This window comes from Piliocolobus tephrosceles, chromosome 5 (genome assembly GCF_002776525.5).
Source record: "Piliocolobus tephrosceles isolate RC106 chromosome 5, ASM277652v3, whole genome shotgun sequence".
In the NCBI taxonomy this organism is placed as follows: Eukaryota; Metazoa; Chordata; class Mammalia; order Primates; family Cercopithecidae; genus Piliocolobus; species Piliocolobus tephrosceles.
Window position 1 is genome coordinate 98,884,703 of NC_045438.1, and position 21,350 is coordinate 98,906,052.

General features: G+C 40.2%; 1 protein-coding gene across 1 annotated transcript in view; it reads right to left on the reverse strand.

The window, feature by feature from the left end:
- Nucleotides 1-1,764: 1,764 nt before the first annotated feature.
- The window catches only part of DDX43 (DEAD-box helicase 43), a 22,888-nt gene continuing 3,302 nt past the window's right edge, over nt 1,765-21,350 (reverse strand). The window contains exons 3-17 of the mRNA XM_023219182.1: nt 18,399-18,528; nt 17,087-17,218; nt 13,988-14,069; nt 12,931-13,087; nt 12,279-12,397; nt 11,131-11,241; nt 10,643-10,784; nt 9,387-9,487; nt 6,795-6,882; nt 5,572-5,699; nt 5,273-5,382; nt 4,665-4,803; nt 3,760-3,847; nt 3,095-3,233; nt 1,765-2,141 (exon numbers count right to left, since the gene is read on the reverse strand). Coding sequence (XP_023074950.1) covers nt 3,120-3,233; nt 3,760-3,847; nt 4,665-4,803; nt 5,273-5,382; nt 5,572-5,699; nt 6,795-6,882; nt 9,387-9,487; nt 10,643-10,784; nt 11,131-11,241; nt 12,279-12,397; nt 12,931-13,087; nt 13,988-14,069; nt 17,087-17,218; nt 18,399-18,528 — 1,641 coding nt within the window. The 3' untranslated portion in view covers nt 1,765-2,141; nt 3,095-3,119. The remainder of the gene's footprint in view (nt 2,142-3,094; nt 3,234-3,759; nt 3,848-4,664; nt 4,804-5,272; nt 5,383-5,571; nt 5,700-6,794; nt 6,883-9,386; nt 9,488-10,642; nt 10,785-11,130; nt 11,242-12,278; nt 12,398-12,930; nt 13,088-13,987; nt 14,070-17,086; nt 17,219-18,398; nt 18,529-21,350) is intronic.

The window sequence follows — 21,350 nt, forward strand, 5'->3', positions numbered from 1 at the left end:
CAATCCTGGCTCACTGCAACCTCCACCTCCCAGGCTCCAGTGATTCTCCTGCCTCAGCCTCCTGATTGACTGGTACTACAGGCCCGTGCTACCACGCCTGGCTAATTTTCGTATTTTTAGTAGAGACGGGGTTTCACCATGTTGGGCAGGCTGGTCTCGAATTCCTGACCTCCAGTGTTCTGCCTGCCTCGGCCTCCCAAAGTGCTGGGATTACAGACGTGAGCCACCGTGCCTGACTTGGTACTTGGTGTCTTGAACAAAGACTTGGACGAGACACACACAGATAGTAAAGCAAAGCAGCAAAAGCTTATTAAGTACTCTTGGAAAGGGGAGAGCTGACTGACTTCTGTGAGATGAGATCAGCCTGGTTTGTTACATTTCATGGCCTGTTTTTTCCTCACTTGCTTACCCTAACTTTATTTCTTGTAAGCAAATTGCTCATCCTTACTTAACCTTACTCTTTTTTTTTTTTGAGACAGGGTCTTTGTCACCTAGACTGGAGTGCAGTGGCGTGATCTTGGCTCACCACAAACTCTGCCTCCCAGGTTCAAGTGATTCTCCTGCTTCAGCCTCCTGAGTAGCTGGGATTACAGGCATGCCCCACCACCCCTGGGTAATTTTTGCATTTTTAGTAGAGATGGAGTTTCACTATGTTGGTCAGGCTAATCTTGAACTCCTGACCTCAAATGATCCACCCACCTCGGCCCCCCAAAGTGTTAGGATTACAGATGTGAGCCACCGCACCCCGCTACTCATCTTTACTTTCATTTTTTGTGACCAAATTCCTACTGCAAGTCCTTGTGACTTATTTTTTATCCTGTATGTTTTAACTCACTGCTTACTCCCTTATTTCGTATGTTCTGCTTCTGCTTACATGTTTCTCTTACATGTTTCGTTTTTGCTATCCCTTAAGCTAGCCTACATCAAAGGGTTCCCTTTGTCCCTGACTTCCTCTGCTATTCTCCTGCCTCAATTTTTCTCTGATTTTAGGACTTTTGTCTTTGGTATTCTGGAGTTTTATTATGAGATGTCTGTGTATATCTTTATTAAGTAGTTAGGACCACAGGCATGCACCACCACGCCCGGCTAATTTTTGTATTTTTAGAGACAGGGTTTCAGTGTGTTAGCCAGAACAGTCTTGATCTCTTGACGTGATCCTCCTGCCTTGGCCTCCCAAAGTGCTGGGATTACAGGCATAAGCCACGGCACCCAGCAGTGTTCTCATTTTTTAATATCTCTACATCCCTAACTCCCCACTCCCAGACTTGCTAGAAACTTATTTGATTGGTCTTACTAAAGAACCTCCTGTTGGTTTTCACTGAACTCTGTTTTCCAATTTATTCATTTCTGCTTTTACCTTTCTTTCCTCTATTAGGTTCTCTATTTAACTTTATCACTAATAACAGGAAACAATTATTACAGTAATGAAAAATTCACGTGATGAAGGCTTAAACTAATTATACACAAATATATACTCATAAATTCTGAAAGTTAATATAAGTTACCCTCATTTATGGTGGAATACATAACATAAAACTGTAAGGGAAGGACAATGGTAATTTGATCAAAGAAAATTTCAGGGGAAGTGCAATTTGATTTTCCAAGGGTTTTAGCATGAAGCCATAGGCTAAAATGAAAAGATAAACTATTGTTTCATTTCAAAGTGGATAAAGGATAATTTAAGAAAAGTATACCCCAATAAAATATTATTTAGCAAACACAAAATTAAAACACTATACAGAAAGACAAATTATCAACTTGTCGTTTTATCACAGAAATGAACATTTATTGTTAACAGTATTTTTTCAGGTTCTGATTCTTTGTTTGAAAACATCTTTTTCACTGCCATGACAAAATCTGAACATTAAATTCTGAAAGACTGGCCTTATGACATATAACAAAATTACAGGAGACAGTTTAAAAGATTAAAAGAAAAACATTCTAATGCTACACTCCTTAATAAAAATCCAGGAAACAACTTCCAAGTTTAAATACTTCCGTTTTTATTAAAGAAAGTATAAAACATTGAATTCTACATTTTCAAACACTATTATTTCAAGAATCAGTCAAATCAGTCCGGTCTCTTCATACTGCCAGCATGTCCAATACTTCCATCTTATATTTCTAAAAAATCTTGAATTCTGAAAAACAGAAACAAAATGTAAATTGCTGACTCCAACATTGTTTTTAAAAAGCTTAATTGTGATGAAATAAACATACCCGAATTTACCATAACCATTTTTAAGTGTGCAGCTCTGTAGTGTATACTCATTGCTGCGCAGTTAATTTCCAAAACTGGAGACAGTGTCTGACTCTGTTGTCCAGGCTGGACTGGAGTGCTGTAGCCCAATCTCACCTCACTGCAAACTCCACTTCCCAGATTCAAGCGATTCTCCTGCCTCAGCCTCTCATATAGCTGGGATTACAGGTGGGTGCCACCATGCCTGGCTAATTTTTGTATTTTTAATAGAGATGGAGTTTTTCCATGTTGGCCAGGTTGGTCTTGAACTTCTGACCTCAAGTGATCCACCTGCCTCGTCCTCCCAAAGTGCTGGGATTACAGGTGTGAGCCACTGTGTACAGCATCCAAAACTTTCATGCCATGAAAAACTCTGTATCCACCAAACAATTCCCCCTACCCACTTCCCAAGTCCTCAGTAACCACCATTCTACTTTCTGTCACTGTGAATTTTACTATTCTAAGTACCTCCTACAAATGGGATAATATAGTATGTCCTTGTAATTGGCTTATTTCTCCAAGCATAATGTCCTCAAGGTTCATCTATATGACCAAGTTTTCTTCCTTTCTAGGGCTGAATGATATTCCATTGTGTTTATCTACTCATTCACTGATGGATGCTTGGGTTGTATACCCTTGACTATTATGAATAGTGCTGCTATAAACATGAGTACAAAAAGACCTGGCTTTCATTCTTTTCGATGTATACCCAGAAGGATTAAGTAATAGATATGAGTAACACCTAATTTATTATGTGAATGACTTAGAGATAATGCTCATTGCAATAAATATTATTAACAAAACCTAGTTGAAGTAAGCAGGCATTTTAAAGTCCATGTGTTATTGAACTTTTACCTCTACCACACTAGTCCAGAAGACATTAATGAAACTTCCTGGGCCTTCCTTGAGGTCTTTCCATTTTTCTTTCCATTTCCCTTTTCTGTTGATGTGCCTTAAACCTCTCAGCCATTGACACAAGCTCCTCTGGAATACTCTGAAATTATTCAATGTGTTGTTACTAGGATTCTGAGTTCTTTTCTACAACACTAAAATGCATCCAAATCATTTCAGATAATCACACAGCTGGTTACATGATATCCTTTAAACAGAAATAGGTATCTCGATTAAAACCTACATCCTTCTACAGGCTACAAAATTTGCTACTTCAGCTGCTTCCAAGTGCTTTTAATGTGCCTTTATATGGTAGCATTTTCTACATATTCTTTCTTGCCTCTGAGCCTGAATATGTTCCCCCTGCTGGAACATTTACCCCGTCTTCTACAACGCTCCCACCTCCACTCTACTGATTTCTTCCTCAGTGGGGCTTTCACTGCTCATCCCCATTAGGTTAAGTTTCCCAGTTAAATGCTCCCATAGTTTCTTATCATTGCCATGCTAAAGCCCTCAAATGTGTTGAAAACTTATTTGAAGTTTCCTGATAAATAGCAAGCCATAGTACCTGGCATAACTGACTGAGAAACTGGTAAGAGGTAGATTTCTAATGAATTGCATAGTCTCACCTGATTTGCTCTTTCCAGAATATTAATCAATTCAGAGGCAACCCTCCAATCATTTCTAGTCAAAGTTGTAATGGAAACACCAGTCCTCCTTTAGTGTGGGGGAAAAAACTCATGTCATCTCGATTATAATATGTATTCATCATTCAGTTAATACAGAATAAGACAAATGAAAACCTTTTCACAGAAGCTGGAATGTATTAAGATTTAGGGTCACACAGATTTGGAATCTAAATCTGCTGTGGTTGAAACAGCAAAGGGGGTATATGATGGAAGCTCTTATTTATTTATTTATTTAGCCAGAGTCTTGCACTGTCACCCAGGCTGGAGTGCAGTGGCGCCATCTCAGCTTACTGCAACCTCTGCCTCACGGGTTCAAGTGATTCTCCTGCCTCAGCCTCCAGAGTAGCTGGGACTACAGGCGCCTGTCACCACGCCCGGGTAAATTTTTTGTATTTTTAGTAGAGACGGGGTTTCACCATATTAGCCAGGATGGTCTCGATCTCCTGACCTCGTGATCCACCTGCCTAGGCCTCCCAAAGTGCTAGGATTACAGGCGTGAGCCACCGTGCCCAGCCCAATGGTAACTCTCTTTAGAGGAAAAAGGTCTTCTCATATCCATACCAATTTGTCAATAACCTTCAGAGTAACCACTGGGTACAGAGCTCAGTAGTGACACTAGATATAAAACACATAGAACCAGATATAAAAAGCTAATCATGGATGGAATCTGGTTGAGTCTCCAAACAAGCCAAATGAACAGGGATAAATAAAGTACCGAGTAGAATCTGGGAAGTAGCTGAAAAATCATAGGTAATAGAATAAAATGGCTCTCTGGGCAAGAAGATTGTGAGAGGAGTAATGAGAATCTAGAATTGGCCTTTCATGGGTGGACTAAGCTTACTTACCCTGCTCTTCCCGTGCGCCCTATTCGGTGTACATATTCTTCAATGTTCCGTGGAAAGTCAAAATTATAGACATGTGTAACGTCATGGACATCAAGTCCTCTAGAGGCTAGATCAGTTGCAATTAGTATTCTCACTTTGCCTAAAAAGTAAAACCAAATGAACACTGAACCATTCTGGTATAAATCAACCCAAGATCTAAAAAGTATATTTGCCCTAATTTAATCAATTTTATTTCTTACTGTTTACATTAAAATGCCTACTTTGTGAAAATGGAAAAGTAACTGCCAGCAAGTTACAAGATACCATGGTTCAGCAAATGGGTCCTAAACCCTTCGAACCGTGACAGAAAGATACATTTTTCAGGTAACTTCAGATATATTTTCTGTTGCATACTAATACCTTGATATCCAGGTTTAAAGTCTTTTTTGTTTACTTAATGCTTAGAAGCAGATTAATGTTTAGAGCTCTAATGAGTGTAGTTTTAGGATACAGAAGGTGAGGACAGATCTTAAACATAAAACAGTTTCATGAAAAGATGCTGTCACTCAGCCAAGCACAGGTATTGCACTAATTTTAAAATGTACGAAATATTAATTACATAAACATACCTGTTTTAAAGTTCTCTAATGCTTTCTCCCGATCTCTCTGTTCTCTATCTCCATGCAGAGACTCTATTGATATATTTCCAAGTATTAGGTCACTTGATAAGTGATCCGCACTGAAGCAAAAGATAAACTCAGCATTCTTAGGTGCTTATTCGAATACTACCAGTTTTACTTCTATTAGCAAAAATCTAAAGTAACATAACAGACGTATCACCCCCATTTGAAATCAGTATACAAATAGAAATGATCCTAAACTAATCAATTTAATTAATTATAATGGACACACAAGAAAAAATACCTACACAGCTTTTCGAGAAACGAAGACAATGACTTTGTCTGTGGATGACATATTCTGTAGAAAAGTATGCATGTGACTCCATTTCTCTTCCTCGGTGGTTACAATTATATTTTGCTTCACTGAACTTACAGCCTAAAGGATTCAAAGAACATAGTTCATCAAGTTTATCATGATTGAGGGGGAGACCGCATACATCAGCTCAAAATGCATCTTCTCTCTCATTGGTTAATGTTTTTAATAAACTACTAAGCAAAATGGCAGACGTCCTAAAAAAATTACGTTTCTACTCAAGATTTGCATCTTAGATTTCACCTAACCTCAAAATACTATTGGTACCACTCCTTCAACCAACTATTTGTCTCTAATCATTTTATTTCATTTGTTTATTTCTGAGACCCAGTCTCACTCTGTTGCCCAGGCTGAAGTGCAGTGGCGTGATGTCTGTAATCATTTTATAAAACAAATGTTACTGGATCACCATTTGTAAATCCCTAATGAAATAAGTGGTGTAAGCAATGACCCATTATTACTAATGATCAAGTGAAAGGCCAATTTCATTTATTAATGATTAAGCAAAAAGCCAGAGAGAGAACTTTATATATTATAATGGAGGGTTCCCACTGACAACACTTGAGCCCAATATTCAGTCTTAACTTCATCAAGGGAACAGACTTATATTTATGTATATATGTAGACTTATGTTTAGACCCTGATTCTAACAGGGTTAAAATGAGGTATCAGAAAAATATAAACCCTGACTTTGCTGGGCACAGTGGTTCACGCCTGTAATCCCAGCGCTTTGGGAGGCCAAGGGGGGCGATCACCTGAGGTCAGGAGTTTGAGACCAGCCTGGCCAACATAGCAAAACCCTGCTCTACTAAAATACAAAACTTAGCCAGGGGTGGTAGCCATACTTGTAATCCCAGCTACTCAAGAGGTTGAGGCATAAGAATCACTTGAACCCACTGCACTCCAGCCTGGGCAACAGAGTGAGACTCTGTCTCAAAAAAAAAAATACATATATATATATATGCCTCAACTAGAGGTTGATGGTATTAGCTAATTATTGAAATTTCAAATGAGATAATGGCATTGTAGGTCTATTAAAATTATATGCATCTGTGATTTGCCCTAAAATTGGGAAGTGGGCAGACTAGGCACACCAAAATTAGCTATCTTCAGAATTTTCATAAGAAATGTTAAACAATAGTAATAAAAAAAGCTTACAACTAGATCCAATGTACCAACATAGACAATCATTGGTTCTTTCAAATAAGATTGTGCGAGGCGATGAACTGAATGAGGCCATGTAGCACTGGGAATACAAGTTACAAACATTACAATTTTGTTGTAAAAACATTACTATGTTTCCTTAAGCATGCTATGAACCAAGTTACTCATGAAAGACAAATTTAGTACTTCTTACTTTTTCAATAAGTAAGGCAAATTTAACAGTTAATTCACTGATTACTCAACTACTGTAAAGCTATTAGATGAAACAAACATGTTTAATAAATAGGTTTTTGGCCGGGCCCAGTGGCTCACGCCTGTAATCCCAACACTTTGAGAGGCCAAGGCAGGTGGATCACCTGAGGTCAGGAGTTCAAAACTAGCCTGGCCAACATGATGAAACCCAGTCTCTACTGAAAATACAAAAATTAGCTGGGTGTGACAGTGGGCACCTATAATCCCAGCTACTCCGGAGGCTGAGGCAGGAAAATGGCTTGAGCCCAGGAGGCAGAGGTTGCCGTGAGCCGCGATCATGCCATTGCTCTCCAGCCACTGTGACAAAAGCAAAACTCCGTCTCAAAAATAAATAAATAATAGGTTTTTATGAACCAAAGGATACCTATACACCTTCAACTAAATAATAATCTACGAAAAGGTAAGGCCGTGTGTGGTGGCTCACGCCTGTAATTTCAGCACTTTGTGAGGCTGAGGAGAGGCGTATCACTTGAGGTCAGGAGTTCGAGACCAGCCTGGTCAACATGGGAAACTCTGTGCCTACTAAAAATACAAAAATAAGTCAGGCATGGTGGTATGTGCCTATAATCCCAGCTACTCGGGAGGCTGAGGCAGGAGAATTGCTTGAATCTGGAAGGCAGAGGTTGCAGTGAGTAGAGATCACGCCACTACACTCCAGCCGGGGTGACAGAGCAAAACTCTGTCTCAAAAAAGAAAAAAAAAGGTACTAAAAGGGATTAGTATTAGGTTAATTTTATCTCTTGGCCTTTATAAATGACAAAAAAAAAATCCAATTTTTCATAGTGTTAGCAGGCAATACCAAATACTTAACCCAAATAAAAACAATCTTTTTTTTTTTTTTGAGATAGAGTCTCACTCTGTCACCCAGGCTGGAGTGCAGTGGTGCGATCTGAGCTCTTTGCAAGCTCCGCCTCCCAGGTTCACGCTTGGGTGTGGCGGCACGCACCTGTAGTTCCAGTTACTCAGAAGGCTGAGGTGGGAGAATCACTAGAGCTGGGAAGGTTGAGACTGCAGTGAGCCAAGATGGTGCCACTGTACTCCATCCTGGGTGACAGAGTGAGACCCTCTCTCAAAAAACAAAACAAAACAAACTTTCAAAATATACTGATCAAAGAATATCTACATTTAAATGTTTCTTCAACTATATATAAAATAATGAAAGTGACCACTTTTTATACCTTCACAGTAATTCAGTAAAATCTAAGTTCTCTTTTCTTGGGCTAGGCATCGTGGCTCAGGCTTGCAATCCCAGCACTTTGGGAGGCCGAGATAGGTGGATCACTTGAGGTCAGGAGTTTGAGACCAGCCTGGCCCAACATGGCGAAACCCCATCGGTAAAAATACAATAATTAGCTGGGCATGGTGATGTGTGCCTGTAGTCCCAGCTACTCAGGAGGCTGAGACAGGAGAATCGTTTGAACTCAGGAGGCAGAGGTTGCAGTGAGCCAAGATCATGCTGCTGCACTCCAGCCTGGTGTCAGCGAGACTTTGTCTCAAAATAAATAAATAAATTCACTTTTCTTGAAATAGGAAGGTTATTTGTAATAAAACTATGTGAGAGGATTTATTTTTTTAATTTTATGTTATTTACACTAATAAATACAAAGGATATAAGCCCAGGATATGTCATTCTTTTTTTTTTTTGAGACAGATTTTCACTCTTGTCACCCAGACTGGAGTGCAGTGGCATGATCTCGGCTCACTGCAACCTCTACCTCCCAGGTTCAAACGATCCTCCTGCCTCAGTCTTGCAAGTAGCTGGGACTACAGGCGTGCGCCACTATGCCTGGCTAATTTTTGTATTTTTAGTAGAGATGAGGTTTCACCATGTTGGCCAGGCTGGCCTCAAACTCCTGACCTCAGGTGATCCACCCACCTCGGCCTCCCAAAGTGCTGGGATTATAGGCATGAGCCTGTGTGCCCAGCCAATTTTGTTATTTATACTAATAAAGAAAAGGATATAGGCCTAGGAGATATCATTCTTTAGAGATCACTCTATATTCAAATAATCATTGCTTCCTGTTTTATTGTGAGCAATAAGTATTCAGTAATCAAAGGTTTATCTGCTTAGACAAGTAAACCCTTTATTCAAAAGTGAGACCTTACTATGATAAGTAAACGTTTATGTTGAAATCCCTATCTGTAACTTAGGAAACCCAATGGTCATGAATAAGTACTTATTGTTACACTGTTCTACTTCCAATGTTACGAGATCTTTCATCTAAAGATTTCAACACTTCCAAGTAATGCTCAAATATTGTGGGAAAATCCAAACAGAATGAGATTCTATTCCACTGATTTCTATTTTGCAACAGTAATTAGGTATATATCTACCTGGTCATAACCATCTGCCTATCTGGACGCACATCTAACAAAATCTTCATTATCTGGGGTTCAAATCCCATGTCCAACATCTTGTCTGCTTCATCTAAAACCTGCATTGACAAAAAAGAATGTGGCTAGATGGGATATGGGAGGCAGGTAATGACACATATTCTTTCTTTATTAATAGAACACTAAGAAAGGCTTTTCTCATTTCCCCTATTACTTAAGCCACGATTTTAATTTCTCCAGAGGTCAGAATTCTAAGCAATTTGTCGTTGTATGTTGTCTACATTGATTTTTGTTGGCTTTCCAATAGCTTCCAAATCTCCTTAAACAAAATTTTAAGTGTCTAAAATATCCAAGTAGATTTTAATTATTGTGTACCTATCTCTATTTTCCAAAATTTAAAGTAAACATGCGTGATAATTTCAAATAGAAATCTTAATTCTTTCAACATGCTAAAGAGAATGGGAACTATTCCTAGAGCCATTATAAAATCAACAGCCATAGCCGGGCGCAGTGGCTCATGCCTGTCATCCCAGCACTTTGGGAGGCCCAGGCAGACAGATAACCTGAGGTTAGGAGTTTAAGACCAGCTTAGCCAACATGGTGAAACCTCATCTCTACTAAAAAGAAAAAATTAGCCAGGTGTGGTGGCTGGCGCCTGTAGTCCCAGCTACTTGGAAGGCTGAGGCAGGAGAATCGCTTGAACCTGGGAGGCGAAGGTTGCAGTGAGCCAAGATCACGCCACAGCACTCCAGCCTGGAAAACTAGAGCAAAATTTTGTCCTAAAATAAAAAAATAAAAAATAAAATAAAATCGACAGCCATTCTAAAAGAAACTTATACCCAAGCACTTGGGATTTGATTAAAACTATTAAAAGTTCAAGTGGAGGGAGGAGAAAATAATAGTTCAGTCATTTTTTATATTTTGAGATGGAGTTTCACTCTTGTTGTCCAGGCTGGAGTGCAATGGCATGATCTCGGCTCACTGCAACCTCCACCTCCCAGGTTCAAGTGATTCTCCTGTCTCAGCCTCCAGAGTAGCTGGGATTACAGGTGCATGCCACCACACCTGGCTAATTTTTGTATCTTTAGTAGAGACGGGGTTTCATCATATTGGTCAGGCTGGTCTCGAACTCCTGACCTTGGGTGATCCACCTGCCTCAGCTTCCCAAAGTGCTGGGATTACAGGTGTGACCCACTGCGCCCGGCCAGTTCAGTTATTTTTGAACCCAGCATCCCAAACCCCTATTCCATGATTACCAAGTAGGTTATATTCTTCAGATTGACAAAGTTATTCATTTGCAGGTCATTCAATCTTCCGGGAGTTGCAATTATGATATCTACACCTTTTCTAAGCTCTTCTATTTGTTCATCTCTATTTCCACCACCATATACACAAACACTTAAAAAGAAAAAATCTAAAGGTTAATGTTTAGGCACAGAATATCTCATCACAACTTAAAATTCAATAAAAGGGATAAAAATCAATTATCAGGTACCTTTAGGAGCATCTGCCCCTTTCTGAGAATTATGTACACCCATCAATCCATAATGTTGTATCCTAAAGAGCAATATTTGTACCATGACCTGACCCAGGCTCTGACTAATTAGAGTAGTGCTAAATGCCTGACCTATGTTGAGCCATTTGGATTCTCTGAATGTGTGAAAAATAATGGGGAAGATGTATAAAGCCACAAATGATTAAAATATGATACTAGTGAAGGAATGGGAAAAAAAAAATCACCTACCTCCGAAGCCCTTTATATGAATATTTGCAACATTCTCCTTCTACTTGAAGTGCTAATTCCCGAGTGGGAGTTAGAACTAACATGCCGGGTCTATTCCTTTGACCTTTAAGGCTTTGGAGAGAAAACAGATTAATATTAAATTATTTGTCTCACATGCACGGTACATTCATTCAGTGCCATCAAGATTTGTAGCAACAAGCCAGGCGTGGTGGCTCACGCCTGTAATCCCAGCACTTTGAGAGGCCAAGGCGGTCAGATTACCTGAGGTCACGAGTTTGAGACCAGCCTACCCAACATGGTGAAACCTCATCTCAACTAAAAATACAAAAAATTAGCCAGATATGGTGGCAGAAGTCTGTAATCCCAGCTACTCAGGAGGCTGAGGCAGGAGAATCACTCAAACCCAGGAGGTGCAGGTTGCAGTGAGCCAAGATTGCACCACTGCACTCCAGCCTGGGCAATAAGAGTAAAACTCTGTCTCAAAAAAAAAAAAATTTGTAGCAACGAGTATCAGTTAGACATAGTCAGACTATGCCTTTTTGTGAGAAGGTATATGATTAAAAGTAGTCTCTATATATTACAGACTTTGCTAATTATGATCTACATACCTAAAAAACGACTAATATTATACATAATACGCCACATTCCCCATAAGAAAATGTATTATTATTTTCTCAGATTTAAGATTGCTTTACTGAGAGATCAGTGTTAGTTTCTATATACTTTTTCTTATTACAAAAGCAATACATATTTACCATAAAGTAGGGAAATTAAAAAAAAGCCATACACCCTAAAACCCAACTTCCCAATACTAGCCTTTTATTTAAGACGGTCTTTTCATTAACATTTAAAATGTCAAATATTTTATCATGGAATAGATAAGTGTATTGGACATAGTTTAAACAGTTTCCACTGTTTCACTACTGAGGCTTTTGGTAAATATTACCTATTGCCTCCTAAAAATGTTTTGCCAATTTATACTTTCACCAGCACAATCTAAGTGTCTAATTCTTTACATTTTCTCTGAAGCTAGGCATTACCTTTGGATCAAGCAATAGGTAAAGAAACTTTAATTACATTTTTGATATCGAAATCTATCAAACCTCTATAAAGAAGAAACCAAAGAAACCAGCCATAGGAATTCTTACGTGGGTTGAAGGTCCAGATGAATAAATCCAGGCATTAAATAACACAATGTCTTTCCTGTTCCAGTCTGGGCTACTCCTATAAGATCTATTCCTTGCAACACAATGGGCCATGCCTGTGACTGAAACGGAATGATAAACATTAACACAAAAAGTACATCTTTTGCTGGGTGTGGGGGCTTATGCCTGTAATCCTAGCACTTTGGGAGGCTGAGGCGGACGGATCTCCTGAGGTCGGGAGTTCAAGACCAGCCTGATCAACATGGAGAAATCCCGTCTCTGCTAAAAACACAAAAATTAGCTGGGCGTGGTGGCACTTGTCTGTACCCCCAGCTACTAGGGAGGCTGAGGCAGAAGAATTGCTTGAACACAGGAGACAGAGGTTGTGGTGAGCCGAGACTGCACCATTGCATTCCAGCCTGGGCAACAAGAGCAAAACTCTGTCTCAAAAACAAAAAAAACAGTACATATTTTTTGCCAACTGTTCCTTCTTTCCCAGCTCCAAACTTCTTTCAATAAAGATTTTTTGAACTCTAGGGAGAAGGTGCTGGGGGAACGCAAAGAGACCGTTGCTCCTTCGTGTCTTCTAACAATCAGATATCACTGGTTTCAAAGAGAAACGTTGAGTGAAATATGGTAATTAATGAAAGCATACCTGAATAGGTGTTGGCTTTTGAAAACCTGCCTTTTTAATGTTTTCCATAACCTCAGGATAACATTGAAAGGCGTCATCAAATGTGCAGGTAGGATTGGGGATAGTTCGTTTCTCCCCATCCTTCAAGTCATCCCATGTTATATTAAAATTTTCTTTCCTTCAAAGAATAAAAAACGTCAGTGGTTTTCCTCACTTCACTCCCCAAGCAAGACATTCTCCAAATTCAGTTCTGGTCTTATCTAGAAATTCAACTGCAATTGATTAAAATGAAACTGTCAGGGAAGTTATAATGAAATGCATAAAGAAATGGAAGCAAGAGTCCATCTGTCTCTTTTATCTGAGAATAGTTGCAATGGGAAGGTTAAAAACATTACACATTAGTAGGTCAATGAATATTTCATGGATCAAAGATGAGGAGCCTGAAAATCATGCTTCATAAATTAAAACCAGATTTGACAAACGCTGAGGGCCTACCATGTTCCACACGTTTCATTAATGCATCCTTAACAATCCTACGTGTTAGAAAGTATTCTCAATTTGACAGGTGATCATACAGTAAGTTACCCTGCTCCTCACCTTAACCATTCTGCTATTCCATGAATCTCTTAGTTTTATCAGACTTTAATAGTAAGAAAAACCACTACAATTAAAACCTTCTAATTTCAGGTAACAAGGACTGAAGAGTTTAAGAAATTAACAAGATTAGATCTTTTTTTTTCAATTCAACTGCTGGAGCAATAATTCTCTAAAATTGCTGTCCAATATAGTAGGGACTAGCCACACATGGCTATTTCAGTTTAATATAAACATTCATTTGCTCAATTACACCAGCCATACTTTAAGTGCCAGTCAACTCCATTAGACACAAATATAGACCATTTTCCATCACTGCAGGAAGTTTTACTAGAAAACAATGTTCTAAAATATCATGTAAGTTGACACATTTTCATTTGAATATTGAAGGCGTAGTCTTCAAATATCATTTCACATTTGCCCAAAGTGTTAATACCAATAACGTAACTATACAAATACACAACTAAGTAATAAAACTACCCACCTCCAACTATCTGCTTGTACTTTTGACATGGCACTTGTGGCAGTGGACTCTTTATAAAAGTTTTTCTTAATTGGTGGTAAACCTGGGACAAAGATGAAAATCCAAACTTTGATAAATTTTACGGCATCATTAATACCTAGTCAAAACTACAGAAATCATACTACAATATTTTTTTTTTACCATGCATACCATTTGATAGTTCTACACTTTGCCAAGGAGGCTTGCTCCCATCGAAAAGATCTCCCTTTCTGGAGGTTAGGCACAGTAGCTTACACCTGTAATCCCAGCACTTGGGATGCTGGCATGGGAGGATCACTTGAGCCTGGGCAAAACAGTGACACCCTGTCTCTACGGAAAATTTTTAATTAGCCTAGCAGCCAAGCACAGTGGCTAACACCTGTAATCTCGGCACTTCAGGAGGTTGAGGCAGGCGGATCACCTGAGGTCAGGAGTTTGAGACTAGTCTGACCAACATGGTGAAACCCGTCTCCACTAAAAAAAAAAAAAAAAAAAACACACAAAAATTCTCCTGGCACAGTGGCACACGCCTATAATCCCAGCTACTCAGGGAGGCGGAGGGTGCAGTAAGCCAAGACTGCGCCATTGCACTCCAGCCAGGGCAACAAGAGTGAAACTCCATCTCAAAAAAAAAAAAAAAAAAAAAAAAAGGAACCGGGCACGGTGGCTCACGCCTGTAATCCTAGCACTTTGGGAGGCTGAAGCAGGTGGATTACCTGAAGTCAGGAGTTCGAGACCAGCCTGACTAACATAGGGAAACCCCATCTCTACTAAAAATACAAAAAATCAGCCAAGCATGGTGGCAGACGCCTGTAATCCTGGCTATTCAGGAGCCTGAGGCAGGAGAATCACTTGAACCCGGGAGGCAGAGGTTGCAGTGTGCCGAGATTGCACACTGAACTCTAGCCTAGGCAACAACAGTGAAACTCCATCTAAAAAAAAAAAAATTAGCCTGGCATGGTGGTATGTGCCTGTAGTCCCAACTACTTGAGTGGCTGAGGTGGGAGGATCACTTGAGCCTGAGAGATGGAGGTTGCAAGGAACTGTGATTTTGCCACTGCACTCTAGCCTAGGCAACAGAGTGAAACCCTCAAAAAAAATTTAATAAAAATTAAAATGAAGCATGCTTTATAAGGCATCAAACACCACAATGGATAAATATACTCTCACAATAATAGTTTGGTTATCTTTTCTTTGAAGGTCCATCCAATTACTTTTTTAGGAATTATATTTATATCCTTGGTCTATTATCTTAAGCTACATTTCTTTTCTTTTTTTTTTCTTTTTGAGATGGAGTCTCAGTCTGTCACTCAGGCTGGAGGGCAATGACTCAATCTCGGCTCACTGCAACCTCCACCTCTGGGGGTCAAGCGATTCTCCTGCCTTAGCCTCCCAAGTAGCTAGGATTACAGGCATGTGCCACCATGCCCAGCTAATTTTTGTATTTTTAGTGGAGATGGGGTTTCAGCATGCTGCCCAAGCTGGTCTTGAACTTCTGACCTCAGGTGATCCACCAGCCTCAGCCTCCCAAAGTGCTGGGATTACAGGCATGAGCCGCCACGCCCAGCCTAGCTACATTTCTTTTTTTTTTTTTTGAGGCGGAGTCTTGCTCTGTTGCCGGGTCTGGAGTGCAGTGGCTGGATCTCAGCTCACTGCAAGCTCCGCCTCCCGGGTTTATGCCATTCTCCTGCCTCAGCCTCCCGAGTAGCTGAGACTACAGGCGCCCGCCACCTCGCCCAGCTGGTTTTTGTATTTTTAGTAGAGACGGGGTTTCACCGTGTTAGCCAGGATGGTCTCGATCTCCTGACCTCGTGATCCGCCCGTCTCAGCCTCCCAAAGTGCTGGGATTACAGGCTTGAGCCACCGTGCCCGGCCCTAGCTACATTTCTTAAAAGCCTATTATACCTCTTCCAAACTTAAATCCTTTCCCTGGTCCCTGATCCTAAATCTTCTCAACACATCCTGTTTAGGCAGCACAGGAAACTTAACATGCAGAGGTCCTGACCAACACAGTAGCAATAACTGTCAATATTTTGGTAACATATTCGTGCTTTTACATTTGAAATAAAAGATGTCCTATTGCTGCCTCCTCCCGAGAGCCAAGGCTAGTGCTTGAATAATGAAGCATTATCCCCTACATATAATGTTCCACATGAGAAATCTCATTTAAATTCAAACAAAAGGGCTGGGCGGGGTGGCTCACGCCTGTAATCCCAGCACTTTGGGAGGCCAAGGCAGGTGGATCACTTGAGGCCAGGGGTTTGAGACCAGCTTGGCCAACATGACGAAAACCCGTATCTACTAAAAATATAAAAATCAGCTGGGCGTGCTGGCACACACCTGTAATGCCAGGTACTCGGGAGGCTGAGGCATGGGAATCACTTGAGCCTGGGAGATGGAGGTTGTGGTGATCTGAGATCGCGCCACTGCACTTCAGCCTGGGTGACAGAGCAAGACTCTGTCTCAAAAAATAAAATAAAATAAAATTCAAACAAGGCTGGGCACAATGCCTGACATCTGTTATCCCAGCACTTTGGGAGGGTGAGGAGAGGATCACTTGAAGCCAGGAGTTTGAGACTAACCTGGGCAGGATAGTGAGACCTCATCTTTAAATTGAAAAATAAAAATCTAAAACAAAATTTAAACAAACAAACAAAACTCTGCCATGAACTGTAATGCTTCTTATCATTTAATGGTTTTCCTTTTTTTTTTTTTGCTCTTGTCAACCAGGATACTCCAAGATCTATTTTTACTCAATCACAGCAACAATGTTAACTTACGGTTTGCATCTTTACTCCCTTCCTATTTTCCCATTGGGACTGATTTTTTCCCATTTTATTATTAGCCTTTTGCAGTGAGTTACCGCTGACAGACTATAAATAGGTTTAATATTTCCCTTATAGCATAAATGACAGCTGACAACATAGAAACTATCATAACCTAGGGACTAATTGCAGCATTTTAGATTTTACTATTTTCATATACATTTCCTTACTAAAAATAAAGCACAGACATTGTACAGAGGATAAAAACTGCAGTTAACAGAAACAATATATGTAAATGTTAGGAAGCAGCACTGACCTGCCCACTTTGTTTTTTGCCATTTCAAACCTTCCTCTCTAATTTGATCCCAATCTATCAATGGCCGATCTCCTGCAACAACATTGTTATCTGTGCTTCGATCTTTTCCAACAGAAGGTTGAAATGCAGTATCTGTTAAAAATATTTTTATCGATTAGTTTTTTTCTATTTTGTTTTTAATAACCAGACAATACTTAAAATATAAAATTTGGGGTTTCTGTACTACATTAACATGATAATCTTGTCATTTGTTATCGTTCAACAACTTATAAAAATTTAATTTTATTGGAGAAGGTAAGTAAAATAGCACAAGTCTAATGTTTGCTAAAATATTGTCATATCCATTACTCAGTCGTTATAATAATACTCCTGGGAAGCAGATATTATCCCAGATGAATGGATGAAGAGCCAGGCTTTGTAGCTCACTCCTGTAGTACCAGCACTTTGTGAGGCTGGCAGGTAGGATCGTTTGAACTCAGGCCTCAAAACCAGCCTAGACAACGTGGTGAAACCCCATCTCTACTTTACAAAAAATTTAATTAGCTGGGTGTGGTGGCACACACCTGTGGTCCCAGCTACTTGAGAGGCTGAGGTGGGAGAATCACTCCCGCCCAGGAGGTCAAGGTTATAACGAGCCATGATCACACCACTGCACTCCAGCTTGGATAACACAGAACCTGTCTCAAAACAATTTTAAAAATAAAATAAAAGAAAAAGAAATAAATAAAAGATACAAAAATAGAATCTTAGACCTTGTCTTTTTCCCCAAGAAACACTAAAAAGCAGTGGTGCCTTCTAAACCCAGGTGTCTCTATTCTACTTTCACACTGCATCGAGGTATCATTCAGTAATTGTTTTCTCTATTCTAAACAGATCTGAGATTTTTTAAATAACCAAATATTTAAGCCATTTTCAATGTCAGCCATGAATCTGAAGACAGGACTAGGGTTAGGATCCTGGGACCAATCCTTACTCTACCCACTAACACGAAAGTGTGTGTATTAAAGGATTATTTCCCTGCTTGCGAGAACTAGATTAATACAAAGACAAAAAATAAATAAATAAAAATAAAGGGTTATTTCATTTTCACTTACCTGTGGCTAAAAGTAAAATTGCTAGGCATGAACATAGAGATTTGGTATTTTAATTTGAGGAAAAATATTCTGGGCTTTCATTCACAGTAAAAAATCATTAAGACTACATTTATGGCAGCCTAATGCTTTGAATCAGAAAAGGAAATCAGGTATAATGGCTTATAACACTGAATGAAATTAAACATTTTAAAGGGCTTCAGTGGGAGAAAATTACTTACCAACTCCACATTCTGAATTGTAATTTTCTTCTAGCTTTTTAACAAAATTATCTATCACTGCTTTTGCTTTCGTTTGCATTGCCTTGCTGCCAAAAATTTTGACTAATGATTCTGGTTGTTCTTGTATTATCTAGGTACAAGGGGAAAAAGAGTGAGACTTAAAAGTGAGACTTAATAAGGTGAGACTTAAAAGTTCCCTTAAAAAAAAAAAAGTTCCCTAAGCCCCTAACCCCTTCCAACAATCACTCAACTTCAAAAACCATTACAGTATAAAGTAAACATAGTGTTACTAGCAATCAGTGTCTAAATTTCTAGTTAGAGAGGAATACTATTTATAATTACTCTGGGATTTACCTCCTGGTCAGATGGAGAGGGGCAGGACAACCTGAACATTTAAAACTGGATAGCTAGGGAATAAACTCAGCAAATAGTGTAGAGAAATAATTAAGGCATCCACCTGACAGGTAATATTATTTTGATTCTGAGGTCTCCAACCTACAAAATGGTATTTATTTTGCTAATTTTACAGAATTGTAGGGCTGAAATGACATAATCTATGTGCTATATAGAGAGTTTACTGAACTGCCAGGTTACTTAGGTAAATTTTTAACTTGATGGGATTCTATACTTAACTCATGTATACTGTTAAGGGCTTACGTTTACAAGACTGATACATTTTATGAATAGAAACTACAAGTAACACCTATAAACATCCGTAATTTCAAATACTCTAATGGATTCAATATTTATCTAAAAAACACTATACACTAAATTTTGTCTTCGGTTGGTAATTCAAACAATGTTTATCATCTACAGTATTTACAGGCACTACAACTCTGTAGTGGCCATTATGGGATGCTATGGAAAGGGACAGCTACACAGAACGGGGGCCTTAGACTGAGGAAAAAGCTATGGTAGCAGGGTGTGTCAGGAGGTGGTGCAGTACTCAAGGAATTAGGGGAAGGGACAATGGAAAGAGTGAACAGGCCAGATCAAGTCAACAATTTTAAGGAGTCTAGACTTATAGGCCTGACATACTATGAAAGGCTTTTACATAGCAAAGGGACACAAATAATTTGTGTTTTAAAATGATTGTTCTAGCCAAATGCAGTGGCTAACACCTGTAATCCCAGCACTTTGTGAGGCTGAGGAGGGTGGATTATTTGAGGTCAGGAGTTCGAGACCAGCCTGGCCAACATCTGTCTCTACTGAAAGTACAAAAATTAGCCAGGTGAACTGGCAGGCACCTGTAATCCCAGCTACTCTGGAAGCTGAGGCAGGAGAATCTTTTGAACCCAGGAGGCAGTGGTTGCAGCTAAGATCGCACTGGAGCCAAATTGCACCAGTGCACTTCAGCCTGGGCGACAGAGCAAGACTTCATCCCAAAAAAATATAAAAAAATAAAATTATTGTTCTGACCACAGTGGAGAATGATTAGAGGATACAAATGGAAGCAGGATATACAGTTGGGGGGAAGGCAAATGACGACATTCCCCTTGAGAAGTACAAGAAATAGTCAAGACCTAGAGGTGAATGAGAATAAGGAAATACCAATATGGATAGTCAGATTACAGACTTGTAAACTCAGTGAATGTTGCTACCATTCACTAAGATTGAGAATATAAGAGCTAGCCAAAGTTTGAGGAAAGGGGTTTTCTCTGGAAGACATTTTGGACATGATGAATATTCCAGTAATCTCATTCTTATGCAGATTATCTCTAAAGATTTTTACCTCTGGCTGGGCCTGGTGGCTCATGCCTGTAATCCCAGCACTCTGGGAGGCAAAAGTGGGCGGATCACCTGAGGACACGCGCTCGAGACTGGCCTGGCCAACATGGTGAAACCCCGTCTCTACTAAAAATACAAAAATTAGCCAGGTGTGGTGGCGCATGCCTGTAATTCCAGCTACTCAGGAGGTTGAGGCAGGAGAATTGCTTGAACCCAGGAGGCAGAGGTTGCAGTGAGCCAAGATCATGCCACTGCACTCCAGCCTGGGCGACAGAGTGAGACTCTGTCTCAAAAAAAAAAAAAGGCCGGGCGCGGTGGCTCAAGCCTGTAATCCCAGCACTTTGGGAGGCCGAGATGGGCGGATCACGAGGTCAGGAGATCGAGACCATCCTGGCTAACACGGTGAAACCCCGTCTCTACTAAAAATACAAAAAACTAGCCGGGCGAGGTGGCGGGCGCCTGTAGTGCCAGCTACTCGGGAGGCTGAGGCAGGAGAATGGCGTAAACCCGGGAGGCGGAGCTTGCAGTGAGCTGAGATCTGGCCACTGCACTCCAGCTCGGGCGACAGAGCAAGACTCCGTCTCAAAAAAAAAAAAAAAAAAAAAAAAAAGATTTTTACCTCCAAGAGTCCCAAAACCTACACCTGGAACAGCTTAAAATTCAGGGGGCTTCTTGAGAATCAGGAGTATGAAGAGCTTTGGCAATTTATCTAATCTACCACAGTATGTTAATAACTCGGCAGAAATTAAGAGTTAAGGCCTCGTGCGGAGGCTCATGCCCGTAATCCCAACACTTTGGGAGGCCAGGGCAGGTGGATCACTTGAGGCCAGGAGTTGAGAGCAGCCTGGCCAACATGGTAAAACCCCATCTCTACTAAAAATAAAAAATAAAATTAGGCCGGGCGCGGTGGCTCAAGCCTGTAATCCCAGCACTTTGGGAGGCCGAGACGGGCGGATCACGAGGTCAGGAGATCGAGACCATCCTGGCTAACACGGTGAAACCCCGTCTCTACTAAAAATACAAAAAATTAGCCGGGCGAGGTGGCCGGCGCCTGTGGTCCCAGCTACTCGGGAGGCTGAGGCAGGAGAATGGCGTGAACCCGGGAGGCGGAGGTTGCAGTGAGCTGAGATCCGGCCACTGCACTCCAGCCTGGGTGAGAGAGCAAGACTCCGTCTCAAAATAAATAAATAAATAAATAAATAAATAAATAAATAAATAAATAAA